Source organism: Brugia malayi (genome assembly GCF_000002995.4).
Source record: "Brugia malayi strain FR3 genome assembly, contig: Bm_v4_Chr3_scaffold_001, whole genome shotgun sequence".
Lineage (NCBI taxonomy): Eukaryota > Metazoa > Nematoda > Chromadorea > Rhabditida > Onchocercidae > Brugia > Brugia malayi.
In genome coordinates, this window is record NW_025062477.1 from 1,418,697 (window position 1) to 1,441,056 (window position 22,360).

The following is a 22,360-nucleotide window of genomic DNA, read 5'->3' on the forward strand; positions in this document are numbered from 1 at the left end:
TTCTTAATTAATAAGATTTTTTAAATAATTATTAATTAATTTTGAACTTTCAAAGTTGAACATTTTATATTTTAATCGTTGCAAATGGATGTTAAAATAATTTTATGATGCAATAATGCAAAGATTCTAAATTATTTTATTTTATCAGTTGACCCCAATGATAAGACAAATTAAATGCAAATTAAACTTTTAACAAACATTCTTTGATTACTTTGAAATTTACATTTTTTTTTTTTTTTGAAACTTTTCCTCCTAGCAACTTTTATTCTCATTTCAACCATTTGTGATTGTCCACTTTTCTCCAAATAAAAGTATATATTTCATTTTTTTTTTTTTTTGCATATTTTTATTGCGTATCATATTTTATTGCAAAATTTGTTATAAAAAATCAAAGAAAAAAAAATTTTTTGATCTTTTATTTTAGTTAGCAGTAAGTTTTGTGATCTTTTATAAAATATTATTACTATGAGATTTCAAAGTATAAATAAAATGAAGCAAGAAAACTTCAAAGAAATTTAATGATATGAAGTTTAACATTTGTAGATTGATGTATTGGATTACTTGATAATTATACATCTATTAATATTCAATTTATTTTGATTTAAAAATAAATAAATAAATAAAGAGATATCTCTAAAAGCTTAATTCAGCTTAATGAAATTCTTAAGAATTTAAACTTTATATTAAGTATTTTGGATTAAAACATATAGTCTTAAAAAAAATACTTTAATTTGAAACTTTTCACATTCTATTTGAACACATACCTTTTTTTTTTTTTTTTTTTTTTTTAATTTAAAATATTCGTTTATTTTATTTTTCATAATCAGTAAAAACCTTCACATTTAGTCGATTGATTTATTTCAAAAAATTCATTTGAATCAGAAATTTTTACATCTTTCAAATTTTTGTTTTCTTTTTTAATTCATTGCATTTTTTTTTAACATTTTGTTCATTTGATGAATGTAAAATCTCTGAATTATACGAAACATCATAGCTTGGCAATTTTGCCAATTGTTTTAATTTCGAACCAATTTGTCCGGAATGTTGATTAATCTTCTTTTCAAACAGAACCGGATCAGTTTTTCTGGATTTCTGTTTTTTATCATTTTGTCGTATTTTTTTCTGTAATATGCAAGAACCAGCTGCAAAACGACGATGAAATATCATTGAATCATTTTGTATTTCATCGAATTCTTTTGATTGATGAATGTTACGCCATGTTTTATCAGATATTTCTCGTGAATTTAATCCATGAATACTTTCTTTACTTGATGCTAAACAATGCATATCTTCCCTAAAATTATTATATTTTAAAAAAGAAATTAATAAATTTTTAATTAAACAATTAAATAGATATAATTAATTAAATTACTTGGTGTAATAATTTTTAAAATAATCAAATAATACAACTATTTATTCTATGATATAATAGTCATTCTAAAAATTTTGTAAATTAAAAAAAAAAAAGAAGAAATTTTTGCAAAATTTTTTTACTGAAAAGTAATATCCTTCCCTAAAATTATATTTTAAAAAAGCAACAAAAAAAAAAAAAAAATTAATTAATAAACTTTTAATTAAACAATTAAATAGATATAATTAATTAAATAATCAAATTACTTGATATAATAATTTTTAAAATAATCAAATAATCCAATTATTTATTCTATGATACAATAATAATAATTTTAAAAATTTGTAAATTAAAAAAAAAAAAAAGAAGAAATTTTTGCGAAATTTTTTTTACTGAAAAGTAATATCTTTGAATGCTTTCTGTATTTTATATTTGAGATTTGTTACTGCAACAATTAATGCTGCAATATCATTTTGAAAAATTTGCAATTCGTTATTGGTGGCACAAAGTAAGTCAATCTTTTGTAAATAATGTAGAGCAATCGAAATATTTTCTAGCAATTCTGTTACTTCAATCTATAAATGTATCAGTGATAGCAATCATTGATTATTATGATTAATTTAAAAAGTAGTAAAATTTCAAAAGTGACACACTGTGATATCTCTTTTATATCTTTTCTTATCATTAATGATATCAATAATTTTGAGGAAAAAAATTTTCCTAAGACTTAATGAAGAAAAAAAAAAATTTTTTTTCAATTGTTTAAATTTATTATTTTTTACTTCGAATTTACAAAAAAAAAAAATTTTGCTTCAGTTATTTAAATTTATTATTTTTTACTTCAAATTCAACAATGCCATATAGTTTTGGACATTTTACTGATTGATTTAGTTGAGCTGAAGGTTTAGCCGAATGTTCGTAATATTTCTTTATGCTGTAATAAAGAAATTAAATGATAAATTTGTGATAAATGATAAATTAAATGATAAATTTAATTTCCATTTATATTTTTTAAATTGTTCCTATCACCAAAACATCCATACAATAATAAAAATGATATTGATTAAATGAATGAGACAAAAATTAAACTAACCCGGCCATGATTGAAAAATAGTAGAAGATTAAAATGAATTTAAAAATATAGAGCTTATATATCAAACTACGAGATTATCTAATTTTTTTTTGTAAAATGTAAAAAAATTTTAATAATTTTTTCAATTTTAAAGATTAATAAATTTTTTTTTTTGTTGTTGTTTTTGATCCTATCGGCTTTTTTTTTGATCTTGACAAAGAAATGTAGATAATATTTAATAAATGAAAAAAGAAAAGCAAGAAGAGATAAAGTGAAAAAAAAAATAAATAAGTGAAAAATATTTAAAAAGAAAAAAAAAATTTTTAAAATAAAAGAAAGAAAAAATTTTTAAAAATCAAAATGAAGGAAGATCAAAAAAAAAAAAATAAATTTTTATAAATAAATTTTTTATTTACACCAATTTTTATTCATTTTTTCCAGCATCTTTTAAATTTCATTTACCAATATGTACATTTCATTTTATAATAAATATATAATAAATAAATAATTATATATATATATTTATAAATAATAAATACATTTCATTTTTTCAAAATAAATGGCTTTGTATCTTTGGAGTAAAACTAAAGATCAATAAATCAATAAATATTTTGCTTAATTCCAATCTCTAAGATCATTGTTAATGATCAAAAATTGATCAAAGAAAAAAAAAGTTGAAAAATTTATTTAATTCTTCGAAAAAAAGAATTTTCACATTTTTAATGCTTTTATGTTTTAATACTTTTTTTTTTCGTATTTTATACATATTTTATATTTCATATTTAATCATTTTTTAATTTTTCTCTGAATCTCATCACAAACTATTTTCTCATTATTTATATAAAATTCGCTTGCAAATTCAAAATTCTTTTTTTTTTCTCCACATTCCACATTAATCAATAAAAAAAAAAATTTTAAGTAAATAATTTAAATTACTTATTTCAGTATCAAAATAAATTTCCACTTCATATGGAATATTATTTAAATTAAAATTCGCCATACTGCAAATATTTCTTAGCTTAACAAAAAATGCAAAATAGATTTGGAGTACTTAATTTAATAATTTTATTTTTGAAATTTATAAATTCTATATATGCAAATTTTTTTGATTATCAAATATGCAAATTTTTGATTATCAAAAGAAAATACAAAAAAAAAAAAATATTGGAAAATTGATTTATTTTTCTTATTTTTCTATAGAAGTGTGGTTAGTTCTATTTGTTAAATTTATTTATTCACTCAAAAAAAAAAAAAAAAAAAAAAAAATGAAATGTATTAAATGAAAAATGAAAAAATTAGTTAATTTCTTTTGATATCATTCAATTTTTTTTTTTAATTTTCAAACTTTTTTTTTTTTCAATTTAAATAATTTTTCAGGATTAAATGAGAAATATGACTCATAAAATATTATTTTATGGTCAAAGAAATAGTAATCAATTTGAAAAAATTGAACAATTTTGCAAACCATTAATATTATCTGACGATCAATTAAGACGTGTAATGCAAGAAATGCATCATAAAATGGAGAAAGGATTAAGTGATCAACCTGACGTGAAATCATGTTTGAAAATGCTACCATCATTTGTACGAGCTATACCAAATGGTACCGAAAAAGGTGATTATTTAGCGTTGGATTTAGGTGGTACCAATTTTCGTGTTTTACTTATACGTTTAAGTGGTACCGAAGCTGAAATTACTGGAAAAATTTATGGTGTACCAGATAGTGTAATGAAAGGTACCGGAATTATGCTTTTCGATCATATTGCTGCATGTTTGGCTAATTTTATGGAGGATAATGATCTTAAAGGTGCAAATAAATTACCACTTGGTTTCACATTTTCATTTCCTGTATCACAGGAAGGTTTAACATCCGGAATATTGATGCATTGGAGTAAAGGTTTTAGCGCAAGTGGCGTACAAGGTAAAGATGTCGTTCAATTCTTACGTGATGCGTGTAACCGACGTAAAGATATAGATATAGACATTGAAGCATTACTAAATGATACAGTTGGTACCTTAATGGCATGCGCATTCAAAGAAAATACCTGTCAAATTGGTGTAATTCTTGGAACTGGTACCAATGCTTGTTACATGGAAAAACTATCAAATTGTCCAAAATTTAAAAAATTCAAATTCCATGATGATAAATATCCAAAAGAAATGATTATTAATATGGAATGGGGCGCATTTGGTGATGATGGATGTTTAGATTTCATTCGAACAATTTATGATTCACAGGTGGATGAACGAACAATTAATCCAGGTTTTCATATATTTGAAAAAATGATCTCTGGAATGTATATGGGTGAATTGGTACGTTATGTATTAGCATATCTGGCTAAAGAAAAGTTATTATTTAACGGTGATTATGATTCAATATCTCAACCACATTGCTTCCCAACAAAATATGTATCAGAAATTGAAGCTGAACAAGATGATAGTGGTAAATTTTATCAGAAAACAATGCAAATTTTGGAAGATATTGGTGTGGAAAATATTACAATTCAAGATTGTGAAATTGTTGCTTATGTTTGTTCAGTGATTAGTACAAGGTTTGAAATTTTTTTTTTTTTATAATAAATTTAAAAAAAAAATAAAAATTCTGGGGAGAGTGGAGAGGGAAAAAAAAAAAAAAAAAGAAAGAAATATTGATGTGAAATAAGAATGTGAGTATTAATGGGATAAAATTTTGTTGAAAATTTTAATTGATAATTTAATTTTGAAAAAAAAAAAAAAAAAGATCAAAATTTCAGAGCAGCACATCTTACAGCAGCTGGAATTACCTGTTTATTGAATCGTTTACAGAAACCATATGTTACAGTTGGCATTGATGGATCATTATTTCGTTTTCATCCACATTTTGCTAGAATTATGGATCAAAAAATTGATCAATTATTGCCAAAAAATTTAGAATATCAATTAATGTTATCGGAAGATGGAAGTGGACGTGGTGCAGCATTAGTTGCTGCTGTAGCAAGACGTATTAAACGTGAAGCACGTGAAATGAGCAAAATAAATTAATTGATTAATTAGCATAAATTATTGCTGCAAGTCATTATTAAATATATATTTATCGATTGCAGAAATGAAATTTAAGTAAGAAATTTTTGTGTTTAAAAAATATAAATTTTTTAAAACATAAATTAAACGTTTTGATATGTGTATGGAATTATTATTATTTGAATAAATATTATTTCAAAAATTTTGCAATAATATGGAATAAATTTGAAAGAGTGCCATTTGTCACAGCATGTACTTGACATGAAATATACAAGAAATATAATTATCACACTATCATCCATAATTATCACACTACCATTCATAATTATCATATCATCATTCATACTTATCATATTATCACTCATAATTATCACACTATCATCCACTATCATTCATAATTATCACATTATCACTCGTAATTATCACGCTATCATTCATAATTATCATATTATCATTCATAACTAAATTCTTGATATTCAAAAAATCGATTGGTGTTATCAGGAAGGAGAACAGATGATTTTCATTAATTCATTGCGTATTTAATAACAATTCAGTTTTTATAAACATAAAAAGAGCAATAAAATAATAAAAAGAATTAAGAGAAGACTGATAGTATATATACATACTTGAAATTCGAATAGAAAATGATTCATTTATGATTCGGCATTTAACTAAAACAAATCAAAATAGTAATGAAATAATAAAATAAATGTTAGATTAAAATTTTTGAAATGCTAATTTACTCAAATGTGAATAAATGATTAATTGATTCTTTTAAAATAATTACATGAAAAAATGCAATAAAATATTATTGAAAAATGGTAAATATGGCAAAAATAAATAAAGATAAATTGTAGTTAATTGCTTAAACAAAATATTATTAAAAGAATAGTTTCAGGTGAGATTACAATTTGTCACAAATAGTAGTAAATTAACTTATAGTAAGTATTATTATCATAATACTATCATTGTTGTCAGTTATATATATTCTATTCAAAACAATTTGTTCATATTGATGCTCAAATTTTAATTTTAACTTTAATTTTGCATATTAATATAATTAGCATATTAGCATTAACTTTGTAGCATTATCATTTTTGCATATAAATTAATAAATGAGTAATTATTGTTTCGATAACCTTTTATGTTAAAAAAAAAAAAATTTCAACTGAAACTGATAAGTTTCGTATTTCAAATTACTATTGTTCAGCTTAGAAGTGAATTTTTTTTCTTCAAATTTGAAAATTCTAACTTTTAGTGACTCATCGCCTCTTTATTTACATAGCAATTTTATTTTATCTAAATTACTATGCTCAATTTATCTTTCATAAATATTGCTATAGAAATCTGATATCTATCAATTTTGAAAAACACCAACAAAAAAAAAAAAAACCACTTAGTTGATGTCATCTAATCTTTAAATATAAAAATTAATATCACTCATATTTAATAAATTCAGGATGATAGAAAATTAGTAACTGATAGATGTTAAAATTTTTTTTTTTTTTTTTTTTTTTGTCCTCTTTTATTTCTATTTGAATATTAATTCAGATTACCTAACTGTTTACAATTTTACAGTCAGTCATTTTTACAACAATTTTTGAGAGATTCATAAACAAAATTTGTTAGATTGGTTTTAAAGAAGAGACAAAAATATTCCATTGCAGATGAATTGCATAAAATTCAAAAATGTTTATTTCTTGTCATATTTAAATAATCAAGCAAGTAGTGTTTTTCTTTTTTTTTTTTTTTTTCAAAAATGGCAAATTTCAACATTTCCAGGAAGAAACATTCTTTCATAAATGTAAATATAAAAATTTATGCATATGTTTCCACTGTACTAATCTGTTGTTGTTGTTGTAAAATGGGAATTTGTCGACCATGTACTGGACAATGTCTAATATTTGTAGTTCTCGGATATGCAGTTGTCCCACCGCATACCGGAATATTCGTTATTCCAATTCCGCTTCTTGGTTGCATCGACGAAATCCGATTCTTAAATTTATCGTTAAAATTAAATTCATAAGTCAAAAAAAAAAAACAATATCTAATAATATCAATAAAAGAGATTTATTAAAGAGATAAAAAAACTTTCTTATATGTAAAAAATTTGTTGCAAAAAATAAACTTACAAAAGATTGTTGAGGAATTTGTAATGATTGTCTATTATTATTTGTACAGCAATGACATAATAAGCAGCATATATTACGTGGTTCATCCGGATCACGCCTTTCCGTTTCTCGGATTGAATATATTAGAGAACCGATAATTACTAGGGCAAATGATAAGAAATATAACGGATGAAACTGAAAATTTATTTGAATTGATTTTTTAAAATATGAATTACAAAAAATTAATTTTTATCTGAAATGATCAAAATTTACATAAAATAAACAATTTAAACATGGGCTAATCTAGATCATTTTAAAATTTTTAAAAAATTAAAATTAAAAAAACTTTTTTTTTTTTTCTTCAATAGATTAATTATTTTGCTAATGTTAATAATTTGTTTTTTTTTTTTTTTTTTTTAAAAAAAAAAGCATATAACTTACTTCATATTTAAACATGAATAAGCCAAAAACAAGAGTATAAAAATCGGCAGTAAGTATTGATAAGTTGAACATAAGAGCGGAAGACTTTTGTACAACTACACTGACCATTGAATAGAATAGAAACATACATGCAGCAAATAAAAGGTAGTATATTATGATCATTCCTGACCAATTAATTGATGCTAATTGACGATGCTCTAAAGTAGCGCTGAAATATTGTTTTATCAGATATAAAAAAAAAAAAAAAAAAAAAGAAAAAATTAATTTCATACTTTAATCATTTTAATATGTGATAAACTTACAGTTGTATACCAGAGATGATTGAGCCAAATAAGCCAACCATACCAAGATATTCAATTCGACTATTTTGTTTCACCAAAAATTCCTCACTAACATTACCAATTGCATATAGAACTGAACCAATCAAACATAATACATCACCTAATACTCGATTAGAATCTGAAAAATTTTATTAATGAATTGAAAAAAAATGAAATAAAATTAAATTTGCATTGAAAATAAATTACAATCTGTTCATTATGATAGCATTATTGCTACTAGATTATGTCATCAATTTTATAACTGTATTATCACTACTAATCACTTGTATTTCTGATATATTTATTTAAAGAAATGCATATATTTGTATTTTTATTTTTATATATGCTAAAAAGTAAAACAAACAATAGAATTCCTTAAAATATAGTGAGTAAATTTTCCTTTTTTTTTTTTTTTTTTTTTTTTTTGATCAAGAAAAGTAGTAAGTTAATAAATTAAAATAACTAAAAGAAAATATTAAAAAAAAAAAAAAAACCTAAATTTCAAATAAAAATTTTCGAAAAATAATTAAATTTAAGTTCCTTTAAGCAACATAATTGATTATCTTTGCTAAATCATTAAATGAGGAAAATTATGACAAAAATGTAAGCACTATTCATAACATGTGTAACTTTTTTTTTTTTTTTTTTTATATTCATAAATGCTTCAATTTTTATGTTTTAATTATATCTATCTCGTAGAAGAATAGTTAAGAAAAGAAATGTAAACAACGAATAAGAGGAGAAAAATAAATTTTTTGAACACAATTTCATCAAATATGTCCCTGTTTTGTAAATCTGATGTTTTAATTGAAAATTTTTTATTGCTACTATTTGTTCCTACTTTTTAGCTGATTCTTTAATGCTCTTATTGTTTGATCATAATTTTGATAGCATCATTTTATGATACTAAAAATGATGATGGTAATCCTTTATTATATCAATATTTGTTTTAATTTCTTTTTTTTTTAATTACTCAAAGATGTATGTAATGTAATTTTTCTATTTTGTCTATTTTAAAATCAAAATTTACCACCAGAAGTACCCTTTCCTTCCAAAGCATCAGCCCAAATAAGAACGGTAATTCCGACAAGACATATTCCAACACCAATTATATGTGTCAAGAGGTAGCGTGTAGAAAGGAATAACCACGATAATAGTAATACCATCGGTATCGTTGAGCAATCCAGCAACTAAAATATTGATAGTTAAAATTTGCAAAAAAATATTATATAATCATTCATGGAGAAATAAAATACTATAAAATATTCGAAATTGATAAGAGAATACTAAAATACTAAATTTTTTTTTTTTTTAAAAAAAAAGAAAAAAAAAAAAAAACATTTATTTGAAAAAATTCGAATAATAATTGAATGTAATAGAAAAATTACCTGTACACTAGTCAAATTAGTAAACTGATAAGCATAAACAATGATATAGTTAGCTTCAACATCCACAATAGCTAACAGCAAATAGCGCCATCCACGTTCCCTGAGCACTGGTAAAAATGCATTCTCGCCTTTTCGAAATACTAGCGCTGTCCCATAAATTGATGATAATAGGAAATAGTTAAGAAAACTTTGAGCTGTAATTTAATTTTTTGCAACTATATGCAAATGTTTACAAATAAAAATTTACTTATAGCATTTCTTTTATTTATTTATCTTTCAATTTTTTTTCCACATGCAAACAATAGCTAATGATAAATAGTTTTAGATAAGTTAAAAATATTTACTTTTAACTTAAGACCTATTATATTTAATTATATAGATGCAATTTTTCACATAAACTAAGACAATATGTTATGAATTTATTTTTGATATTTGAGGTTATTCAATAATTCTAATGCAATTTCAAAACTAGTAAATTTCATAGTTACATCCAATAAAAGTTTTATTTTATTTGAAATTCATTTCTAATGTTAAATTGGTACCTGTGGGAGTATTTACTCCTCTATTACTGAGTAACTGACTACCAACGCCTGTACCACATAAACATAATGACAAAATTTGTCCATAAACAATATTTCGGAATGTCCGCCTCAAATAAAATTATTTCAAATATTGTCACTGAATTTTTTACAATTAGAATGACTATTTTCTTTTTTTTTTTTTTAAACTTTCAAAAAAAAAAAAAAAAAGAAATCTGAAAAACTAGAATGAAAGAAAAAGAAAAAAAAAAAAAAAAAACCTGAAAACATCGTTACTGCAACAAGGTGAGCAATCAATTCCTTCTTCTTCTTGATAGGATGCTATTGCACCTGATTGTAGAGGTGTTTTTAGCGTGGTACCCATTTGGTTTGTTGATGGTCCTGTATAAGAAGTACCACTACCCATTGGTATCATACCATTTGCTGGTAAATTTTTACTAGTAATAACCTGTGGTGCCGATGATTGTTGTGATGACATAACTGTATAATAATTCCTAAAAAAAAATAAGAGTTATTTCAGTGAATGATTTGCTATGACTAATAACTATTAAATCAATAGTAAATTAGACAAGTTAAATTAAATAAAAGTAATAAATTGAATAATAGTCTAAGTGTAAACAATCGATAAATCATTCGAAATGATTTCATTTCTATTTTGAAATTTTTTTCATAAAAAATACTTATAATCTTTGTTCAATTTTATTTCAAATTAAAGTGCCAAAAAAAAAAGAAAAAAGAAAAACCGTTCCACACAACGTTTGACTAACATTTCACTATGATTTCATCTATGTCTGATTGCAATTATATATTATCAATTGCATTTCATATTGATGACTTTACACCTTTATCAATTCTTGCTAATCTTTGATTTTTTTTGTTTTGTTTTGTTTTGTTTTGTTTTTTTTCCACAAATATAACAAATTTTTTTTTTTTTTTGCAAAATTCACATAAAAAAGTATAAAATTAAAAATATGAATTAGTAATTTGATCAAAAAAAAAAAAAAAAAAAAAAACAATAATAATCAATATAATTTGGTGATAATTAACCAAAAATTAACAAAGGTCAAATTATAGGAATTGAATTAAATTAAATAGAATGCAATCAATTAATCTTAAATGAAAAAGTTTTTTATTGGAATTTATTATATTTCATTTTTAATATCTTTTATTCATTTTTTTTTTCCTCTTCTTTTGTCATTTTTTAATTTTCTTTCTTTCTTTCGTTCTGTTTGACTTAAAAAAAAAAAAAAAAAAAGTGTCAAACATCATTTTGGGCATCTTTTGAAAGAACTTTTATAAAACATTATCATATAAGTTTTTTTTTTTTTTTTTTTTTTTCAAAAAATTAAAGTCCAAATATTTACAATAATTTATTCTAAAAGTAAAAAAAAAAAAAAATTGTCATGAAATATAACATAAATATTTTCCAGTTTTGCCTTCTTTCAGCCTTTTCTCTTTACTTTTGTCCTTACATAATAATACTTTTCAAATGATTTCTTTAAAGGTTAAAAATACCATTTTGTACTTTTTGCAAAAAAAAACTTTTATAAAACATTATCATGTAATTTTCAAAAAATTGAAATACAATTTTGAAATTATACGTGGTAGCAATAAAAGAAAGTTATAATTTGAAGTGAAATTTTTTTAGAAAAAATATTTTGTTTTAATTTGATAGCTTTTGAAAATTAAATCTATATAAATCAAAATTAAAAAAAAAAAAAAAAAAAAAAATATTATGGATTGCTTGAAAATTATAGAAATCTAAAAACTCAAAACTGAAAGTATAAATAAGAGCTAACTTGTTATATCCATTGAAAAAAAAAAAAAAAATAAAAGAAAAGAAGTTTTAGGATAAAAGACAGAGCACCATAAGAAACTAAGTCAATAATGAAGGGAAAAATAAAAGACAAAAAGGAAACCGTCCAATTAAAATATAACTTTGCTATCATTTCTTCAAATAAATTTAACAAAAAAAAAAAAAAATTGGGAAGAAATATTTATTTATTTCATAACTATTCCTATCCCAAATATATTTTACCAATTAATAATGATCAAATTTAATCAATTAATTTCATTACTAATTTAAAATTCTGATCAAAAGTAATATGCAAAAATTTAGATCATAATAATAATAAGTTGACACTTGATTTTTTTTTTTATTATATGATTTGAATTCTTTGAAAAATCCGAAAAACAAAATCAATATATCTTTATGTACAATAATTGCATTGAGTTTTTTTTTTTTCTCTTCTGAATTTGTACAAAATTAAAAAAAAAATCTAACTACTGCTTTGTAAATTTCATAAACAAAGAAAAAAGAAAACAATTTCAGATAAATCAATTCAAAATTAGCATAAATTAAAGAAAAAAAAAAACAATGAAATTTATGAATCACATTAGCTTGTTTACCTATGTTTTGGACAATTAGCGCCAATAATAGGCCTTCGTTCTGATAGTTGCCACTCGATAATGGACGCTGATTCTTGATTTAAACTTTTTGGAATTAAACCACGTTCACGTGCGTGCCAAGCGTCAATGGAATGTAATTGACATCGATCACTTTGCGTAGATGACGGAATAACTGGCAAATGCCAGTTACAATATTCTGGCAAATTGCTGGAATAACGAATGTCACCGCCGCGAGTTCTTTCCACTACAATTCAATTTCTCTTTTATTTCAATTATTAAAGCAAAAAAAAAAAAAAAAAAAACAACCAATCATTGATATTATTTTCATACAAACACATTTTTATGATCGATGTCACATTTGACAAATTATTTAATTTGTTAGCATTTAAAATAAAAATGAACTTAAATTTTAATTTCAAAAGTAAAAATATTTTTTTTTTTGTTACAATAAGCGATTAAATTTATAAAAAAAAGAATAACATTTTACTATTTTTCAATTCTTTTTTCCTTTTTTTTTTTTTTTTTTTTTTTTTTTTGCAATGTCTTTAATTTAAATTATAAAATTACAAAACAAATTTCTATCAATGATATAAATGATAATTAAAATAATTCATTTTAAAATTGAATATTTTAGTTATGAAAAGTTTCTTTCTCCCTTTTTTTTTTTTTTGTTTTAAATAAAAAGAAAAACAAATGATATGCAATGAATCTGTTCCACTCACACATGTCTATGCACTTTTATGAAAGAAAAATAAATGACGGTCCTGTTTTTTATTTTTTATTTTTTTAAAAAAAAAAAGAAGCCAAGATGATCCTAATTTCTATCTTTTTTTTTTTTTCTTCTTCTTTAAATTTCATATCAATTCCCTTGACAATAGCATTCGTTTTTCTTCCTTTTCTTTTCTTTCTTTCTTTTTTTTTTTTTTTTTTCAAAATAAATCATAAGAAAGAGAAAATTTACTCAGTTAACGATTCTTTAAAAATTTACTCTAGTTCCTGATTTATTTTTGAAATGGATGATTACAAGTACAAAATAAACGTCTAGCTTTTTTTTCTTTTTTTTTTTTTAAATATGTCTTCAAAAATTGATTAAAATTAAAAAATTTTAGAGTAATACTTTATCATGTTAAAGCTAATTAATTAAGGTAGCAAAATTTAATGAATCCTATATATTTATCATAACAATAAGAAAGTATACATTAGAGATATATTCTAATTACTGCAAAAAAGGAATGAATTAGAGTAAAAATTTTGTAAAAAGTGAAGAAATTTTCCGGAAATAACAATGTTATTATTCAGCATTATTTGTTAGTTAAAAAATAATTCCTTAAATTAATGTTTAATTTCATATATGAAGAATGTATAGAATTTGGAAATTTTAATATCATAATAATTAACCAGGGAAAAAAAAAAAAGATATAAATTTTCCGTTTTAGGCCTAAATCCTAAATTTTGGTTCAAATTTGATGCATGTCAACAATTTCAAATTGATGAAAGGATAAAATATTTTTATACAACTCTTATGATAGTACTAATGACAATATCCTATCCCTATTGAATAACTTTTTTTTTTTTTTTTGAATATTTTAAGTATAAATTACAATCACCTTTTAAGTATAAATTAAAATCATCTAGAAGGACAGAATTGATCAAAGAAAAAGTAAGAGAATTAGCAATTGAATAAGTTTTAAAAAAATTATACACGGAAAAAGAAAAGCAAAAAATGATCAGAAACGATCAAACTCTGATAATTTCAAATCTGATAAACTCAAATCAATTGATAATGCTAATATTACAAAATGACTTTTTGTTATAAATAATTTTTGGTGACTTTAACAGAATAATTAGATAATATTAAAACATTATTAGTAAAATAACAATTAAACTTTAAAAAGATTTATAAATAGCATTGCACGCTGCGATAATTATGCAAATGATTTGAATATTACTTCGAATTGAAACATATTTTGAATGAATGTCATATTATCTTCTAAAATATTATTTAAAATTTTGTCACTTTAAAAAAAAAAAAAAAAAAAAAAAAGAAAAAGACCAATAATTGTTCTTTCCAAACATTTGATGAGTGATAGCTTAATTTAAAACATAAAATGTAGACGATAGCTTAGATAGTTAATTTTTTTAAATTTTTTGGTATAAAATTTCTTCAATTATAAAATTAATTTATTATAGCAAAATATGTAACTAAAACACAAATAAAATTTTTTCATAGAGAAATTATAAGAAATCATAATTTTTGACTTGCTTTAATAGTGAATTTTAAATGCCAAAAATAAAAGAGATAAACAATTTGGAATGATAAATATGAGAAATATGTTGTGTATCTCTTTTCATATACAAATCACAGTAGCTGAAATGAAAATAATTATTGCTTCGTCTAATGGTTATAAATAAAAATTTATGATTATGAGAAACCAGAAAAAATTGTTTGTTTACATTATTGTTGTTGAAAATTAAACTAGAATATAAAAATTAATGGTAATTTATAATACTATAAAATTAAACTAGAATATATATATTTATAATACTACAAAATTTTTAGGATAAAAAAAAAATATCATATTTGCATATATTTAGAATTTCAACCAATTTATAGCTTAAATAAGGTATGATTAGCATAATTTGAATGATCAAAATAAAAAAAATTCAAAATTTAAAAGTTATAGGAGGAAAGGAACATAAATTAATGAAATATTAATGAATATGAAATTATAGCATAAAATTGTATGCAATGATATTGGACGATTATTTTCTCATTTTTTTTTTTTTTTTTTTTGATAAATACCTGATAATTTCGAATATTTTAAAAGATACATTAGCAACAAATTGTTAAAATCAATATTGACACAAATTTTAAACAGAAATTAGTCCATCACTCAGATTAAATGATGGAAATTAAATAATGGAAGAATTGAAATAAAATAAAATAGCTCTTATCACAATCAATTCAAATAAAGATAGAATAATAGTTAAATTTCATTGTAATCAAAAAAAAAAAAAAAAATGCTTTATCTTTCAATGATAGATGTAGAAAATTTGAAGAAATTACTATTTTTGCAAAATATCATCATCATTTTCATAAATTTTCAAAGTAAAGAATAATTGAGTGAAAAATAATCATTGCATTAATAAGAAATTAATTAGGAAGGAAGGAAGGAAGTAAATTTTTCTTTTAAAAAATTTTCAAAAAAAAAAAAAAACTTCGTGTCAAAACTTTAAATGATTGTCAAACAATTGACAATCATTTAAAGAAGATATTAAAGAAAAACAATCAATCATAATTAAAAAAAAAAAAAATTTTTTTTTTTTTCAATCATATTGCATAACTTTTAAAAAAAAATCATAACAATTATATTATTTTAATAAATTTCATTTACTTTTTTGATGTCATTTATCATAATAAATTAAATTTTAAAATTAAATTTAAAAAAAAAAAAAAAAATCTTAGAAAAAGATTTTGCAGATCACTTCAAAGAGATATATTATATGTCTCGAGAGCTAAATAACACTCCACAATGTTCTTCATTTCAAATGTTCATTTTGCTGTATCTTTGAAAAGAAAAAAAAATAGCAAATCTACTCCTAACGTGTGTGTATGTATGTATGTATGTACGTGTATGTATGTATGTACGTGTATGTATGTATGTACGTGTATGTGTATATGTATGTATGTGTATATGTATGTATGTGTATGTAATGTAATATAATGTTTGTTGCAGAATGCAAAACCCAATGACGATGCATTGCAAAATATTTTCAAATTCTTTAATGCTGATAAACTCTTCGATTTGTTTACAAACATTGATGAATGATAAACTCTTCGATTTGTTTACAAACATTGATGAATGATAAACTCTTCGATTTGTTTACAAACATTGATGAATGATAAACTCTTCGATTTGTTTACAAACATTGATGAATGATAAACTCTTCGATTTGTTTACAAACATTGATGAATGATAAACTCTTCGATTTGTTTACAAACATTGATGAATGATAAACTCTTCGATTTGTTTACAAACATTGATGATGTGAATTTAATTTCTTGATCATATCCATTTATCATCAAAGTTTATCACACAATGCTATCAATTCATAGTGCACTTACAAATATCAACAAATTTTATGAGAAATAGCAAACATTATAATTAAAACTATCGCTATATAAAAGTTTAATTTGAAGTTTATATGATATTTTTTTAAATATTTTTATTGTTTATAGTTAATCTTTGCCTAAATTTCCAACATACATACATTAACTGAAATGAGAAAAGAAAAAAAAAAAAAACTCTGACCTTTGATATTTCCTTAGTTTAATAATATCAATAACAGAATAATTAGAACCATTATTAACAAAAATATGAATATTAGATACCACACCAGATAATAATTACATTTTCTTATTAACCTGAAATTCTAATATATTTATCATAAGATTGTTAGACGAGTTACACGTATGCTATAAGCAGGTACATACATTTACGTGTACCGACAAGTTACACGTGTACTGATATGACTAGTACACTTTATCTAAGTTAAAATTCTTTCACCGAACAGATTGCAACAAGAACTAAACAAAGAGTAATAAAGTAGAATAAATTAAAACAAACGAGGAAAACGTTAACTACTGTTTAGAGATGAGACAACGGAAGTAATACTATTTGATTGTTGATGAAGGTTAGTGAAGTAATACTTTAAATTAACATTTGTTAGAATGCTATCGCTCAATTCATTGAACAAACAAAATGACTACTTCTTCGAGAATTTCCTCGAGAATAGACCAACTCTTCTTTCATTTATATAACAAACAACAAAAAAGGAACAAAAAAAAAAAAAAAAAAAAAAGCAAAGAAAGAAAGAAGCCAAGAGGTCCACCTGCCTAAACTTGACCAAGCCTATTCAGGACTTTTTACATCTATCAGAATCAAAATATATAATGCTCTTTTTCAGAGAGGCACAACTAAAATGAAAAAGAGTCTAGTCTATCCTACTTCATCACTTTTCTTCATCTTCTACTCCTACTCCTGGGCCTATTGATTATTACTTGGACTTTGCTAGCCTTTCTATCTTAAGCTTAGTTATTATGCCAGGAAAAAAAGAAGAAGAAAGTTGCAAACTGATAGTACACCATCTGATAGTAACTGACAAACTATCACAGACCTTTTTTGTCCTTTCCCTCCCTCCCTTTCTCTCTCTCTCTCTCTCTCTCTCCTCTCTCAAGGATTGAACTACCATTGCAATTAAAGAATAAATAATAATAACAGTAGTAATAGTAATAATAATAATAATAGTAACAATTAATAGCAATAACAGTAGTAATATTAAAAATATTAGCAAATTAATTGATAGTAATAATAACAATAACAATAACAATAATAATAATAATAATAATAATAATTAATAATAATTGATAATAACAAACAACAATGATAATAATAAACGAATAATTAAGTAATAAATAAATGCATGAATAAATAATAGTAATATTAATAATATTAACCAATTAAATGATAGTAATAATAATAACAATAACAATAATAATAATAATAAATTAATAATAATAATAATTAACAATGATAATAATAAACAAATAAATAACAAATGAGTGCATGAATAAATAGATTAATTAAATAATTAATTAATTAACTGGCTAAACAAATATATACATAAGTAAATAGATAATTAAACAATTACTTAAATAAATAAATTATTTAAATAATATCTCTGTGTACGACTCAATTTTTACTGACATTAAATCTTTGAAAAGAAGAAAAGAAAAAAGAAAAAAATTTCGTTTTCATCATTTATCATCTAATTACTTCCTATAACATAAGCTGTAGAAAAATATTATAGTAATTTTGAAATTAAAGTTGCGCATTTCAGGACAGAAAATGAGGAAAAGAAAGAAGAATGATCTCTATGAGAGAATTAGTCAAATATTTGGATGAGAGTTTTTTAATAAACAAAAATTTAGGTAAAGAATTTGCAAAAGTAATTTCATCAATAACGACTGATGAATGAAAGATACAAATAAAAAAAAAAATTTTTTTTGTTTAATTAGTTTGTTATTTATAAAAAAAAAAAAAAATAAAATATATGTAAACAAAGTGATATGAAATTTTTGATTGTATCATTTTTTAGTATTATTATAATTTTACGAATTTAGGCAATTCTAGAAAAATGAAACACATTAATACTAAAGTGATACTTGAATGTAACAAAAATATATGACAGAAAGATCGAAGAAAAAAAAAAAAAAGAAAAAGATTAATTCGTCTTTTCCAGTAAAATTCACTTTTGTCTCAACTGAAAATTCTGTTTGTCTTTGTTGCATTTAAAATTTGTCACCAATAAATTGTCACCAATAAAAATTCTTTTACTTATAACAACCAGTAAAATTGCAAACGTTTTAACGAATAAATTCAGAATATTTATATTGATATATGATAAACTAGAGTAATAAATTCAGAATATATTGGTATATGATAAAGAAATAAATGATAGAGAGGGACAAGAGAGAGAGAGAGAGAGAGAGAGAGCTAACATTCTCTCTCAGAGAAATTTGCATCAATGAAATCGAGACAGAGGGAACTTCTGATATTGTCCAGAGTTTAAATAATCCTATCTTGGATGACTACTTAATCTTTAACAAATAATCTGAACACTAAATAACTAACTATAGCCTACTCAATTCTCACGTAAGTAAATTTACGGAGAATTTACCATCGATCACGTTACAAATTCTCGACAATCGCTATTCGATTATCAACCTAACCTGAATTAGTTTTATCTCTCTTTTTTTTTTTTTACGTGAAGTTTATGGATGGATTGCATTGGAAGGTTTGTTTGTTTGTTTTTTTTTTTTTTTCCTTCTATTTTAAGTGTAACATTTCTCCATTTTCTCAAGTATTTTTTTTTTTTTTTTTTTTTGAATGATAATGGAAATTTTCTTTGGAAATAAAAATAACATCTGGGATTGAGAGTTAATAATTGAATGAAATTACCATAAAAAATGAAGTCACTTAATTTAAATTATTACAACAAATAATTTGCAGCTGCATAGTTCGTCGTGTAAAAAAGAGAATTTAATTTGATATTATTGATCGATGTTCACACAATTCATTTCATTGTTCACAATTACATTAAAAATTTGCTGTGCATAAAACTTTTGAAAAAAAAAAGTTGAATTGGCTTCCCAAAGGAATTCTCAATGCTTTCTGTATCACTTTTCAAACGTCTCAGTAATCTTACGAACAATACAATTTTGCAATATCGGGTGAGTAAGTGATTTCAAATTTTAATTTTATCATTCGAACATAAATTCAATTACTTCTAATTCTGTGCTTTTTTTTTTCTTCCATCGAACTTATTTCTGGAGTACTAAGTTTTTTTTTTTTTTTTTTTTTTTTTTCATTTCACTGATTATTTCTTTGCTGTTAAATGACTTTTCTTTATTATTGTTTGTCCCACCTGCGAGAGTTTGATTTATTTGTATCTTAATGATAGATAATTTCTCTTGATTCAATTACTTATTGTTGTAGTTCACATGGGTTCTACGGAGAGTTCTTACTCCAGAACCAACACAGCCGGGATATATGCAACGAAATCCGGCCGAACATCCAGATCTTATGAAGCTGGAAGTTGTAGAAATTGAGGATTTGAAATCACCTGGACCTCTCAAAGTTATTTTACTCAAAGATGTAGAAGGTTAGTTAATAGATAAGATGCAGCGTTTTGATTTATCATGTAAATACTAAGCGCATTCCAAGAATTGCAACGTTTCCGTATGATAAAAAAGAACATCAGTTACATGCTATCATTTTCTATAACTTATTAAAACACAGAAAGTTTTCCTGGACTGACTTATATTTGATTTATCTCCTAGAGAATTTTTAACGAACAAATTTCATACTTTTCAAGTATGTTATCTGCAAAGTTCGATTATCCGTAGAACTTTTAATTACTGAGTGAATGATCCAAGTAATCTAAAATGGTTTTGTGGATTTTTTTGGTTACCAGTTAATTACATCTACGTTAGTAGTATGAAAACAGGAAGTAATTAAGAAGGAATGAATTAAATATTGTTTTTGAAATCTTTAGTTTTAAATTTTAGTTTTTAAGTTTAAGGTATTGGTAATCAGTTTGATGTTGTTGAAGTGAATCGTCGACTTGCACGAACAAATTTGCTGTTAACACAGAAGGCAGCATATGCTTCACCATTCAATTTGCAGTATTATGCAGAGATGAAGGAGGTTTATTTTGCTATTTTTTGACTGCAACTAATGGAAATTTGATGATCTTAGAAATGAAGATATAAGGTGAAAAAGGATTGCTTCATGTGCTTTATTTTCAGAAAATGAAAGATGAGTTGGAAAAACGGATTCGCATTCCATACGATTACATATTACTTGGAAGAGAACTAATCAAAAAAGTCATATCTTTACGAGTTTCTATGGAAAATCCGTGGTTATTAGATAAATTGGTCGTTAAGGCTTCGTTGCGACAAGAGGTGCTTTTCATTGTTTTTGGATTATCTTATCCATTTTTAGAAAACTAAGTACTCTGTTTCACTTATAATTCATGATTAGCAACTGACCGGACCGACTTATTGATCTTATGTTTAATTTTTCATTTTTTTTTTTTTTTTCTCATCTTACGCTCAATAAACCTCAGTATTCCTTAAATATCTCATCTTATGCTTAAATCTCAGTATCCACTAAATTGAAATCCAAGATTATTTTTGTTTCCTTTTCTGTATTCATACCTTTCCTTTGTAAAAAAAGATTTATTTGTATATCATATTTCAATGTGAATGATGTTTTAGGGAGTTGAGATTATAGATGACATGATTTTCCTCGAGAATAAAAATTTGAGAGGACCGAACATCGAATTGGAAGCTCATTTGCTACGATTTTATGTGGTTGTTTGTAATCAATATATTATTCCGATGATTGGTCGCATTTGCCATACTTCATCAGACGAAAGTAAACAGGTACATTACATTACTTGTGAAGCTCAGATGCTTTGAATGCTCTAAGAAGATAATGATGAGATCCTCTGCGGTTTTTCTTAAGAAAATTTTTAGGAAGTAAATACTTTTTTACTTCTTGAACACTCTTACACTGTTTTCTTTTCGAGATCTGAAAGTTGTAATATTATAGGTACTTTATCCTGAAACAACTCGAATGCCAACTAAGGAGGATTTCAAAAAATATGGCATAGTCGAAGAGCAGCCATATTTTACGGAAAAAGCAGAAATCCTAGAAGACTTCGATGTTGTTGGTCTTATGATGCAAAGGAGACAAGATAACAAATAAAAACTGTAGGTCATCAAGTTGACCATAATTAGAATTGCCCAGCATACACTTTCAGTAGTACAAAGAGGATAAACATAATCCTAAAGATTCTGATGCTGTGGAGTATACTAGACCTCTGGAAATAAAAGTTTTATTAAAAAATCTGCAATAAATTAACCATAACCAAATAATGCAGCATTCATTACTTGGGAAATATAATACAGAACGTCAAAATGTTGTAGGAATCCGATTAGCTCCCGCAGCTAAAACTGATAACAACATGAACATAATACCAGTATCAATCGCTTTAAAATCAGTAATAACCAGTAATTCCATCTAAGAGAAAAAGGAACTTTAAATAGTTTTGTAGTCTAACTTTATGCTGAAGAACTGAATCGTTTTCTGTAAAGTGGAG

The 22,360-nt window shown here is 23.5% G+C and overlaps 4 protein-coding genes across 7 annotated transcripts; 2 read left to right on the plus strand and 2 right to left on the minus strand.

The window, feature by feature from the left end:
- Positions 1–897: 897 nt before the first annotated feature.
- Positions 898–2,452, minus strand: Bm8518 (Uncharacterized protein; the record flags this gene model as incomplete). The annotated part of the gene is made up of 4 exons (XM_043079663.1): positions 898–1,294; positions 1,745–1,926; positions 2,192–2,285; positions 2,445–2,452. 4 exons carry the CDS (start codon positions 2,450–2,452, stop codon positions 898–900), a joined length of 681 nt encoding a protein of 226 aa, XP_042935597.1.
- Positions 2,453–3,806: 1,354 nt separating this feature from the next.
- Bma-hxk-1.2 lies at positions 3,807–5,444 on the plus strand (the record flags this gene model as incomplete). 3 transcript variants are annotated; one of them, XM_043079665.1, is made up of 5 exons in its annotated part: positions 3,807–4,038; positions 4,321–4,497; positions 4,633–4,736; positions 4,881–4,975; positions 5,177–5,444. In XM_043079665.1, 5 exons carry the CDS (start codon positions 3,807–3,809, stop codon positions 5,442–5,444), a joined length of 876 nt encoding a protein of 291 aa, XP_042935599.1. The 3 variants fall into 3 exon arrangements, with proteins under 3 accessions (XP_042935599.1, XP_042935598.1, XP_042935600.1); XM_043079666.1 differs by having other exon boundaries at positions 3,983–4,038; positions 4,328–4,497; XM_043079664.1 differs by lacking the exon at positions 4,321–4,497.
- A 1,797-nt stretch (positions 5,445–7,241) lies between these two features.
- Positions 7,242–17,658, minus strand: Bm7111 (Uncharacterized protein; the record flags this gene model as incomplete). Its single annotated transcript, XM_043079667.1, has 11 exons — positions 7,242–7,418; positions 7,556–7,729; positions 7,976–8,183; positions 8,278–8,434; positions 9,326–9,485; positions 9,684–9,877; positions 10,226–10,332; positions 10,483–10,716; positions 12,632–12,875; positions 16,945–16,956; positions 17,649–17,658. The coding sequence occupies 11 exons, from the start codon at positions 17,656–17,658 to the stop codon at positions 7,242–7,244; spliced, it is 1,677 nt and encodes a 558-aa protein (XP_042935601.1).
- Positions 17,659–19,859: 2,201 nt separating this feature from the next.
- Bma-mrpl-9 (Conserved hypothetical protein, putative) lies at positions 19,860–21,966 on the plus strand (the record flags this gene model as incomplete). 2 transcript variants are annotated; one of them, XM_043079668.1, is made up of 6 exons in its annotated part: positions 19,860–19,925; positions 20,191–20,356; positions 20,777–20,901; positions 21,003–21,158; positions 21,474–21,641; positions 21,811–21,966. In XM_043079668.1, 6 exons carry the CDS (start codon positions 19,860–19,862, stop codon positions 21,964–21,966), a joined length of 837 nt encoding a protein of 278 aa, XP_042935602.1. The 2 variants fall into 2 exon arrangements, with proteins under 2 accessions (XP_042935602.1, XP_042935603.1); XM_043079669.1 differs by lacking the exon at positions 19,860–19,925 and having other exon boundaries at positions 20,245–20,356.
- Positions 21,967–22,360: the final 394 nt, after the last annotated feature.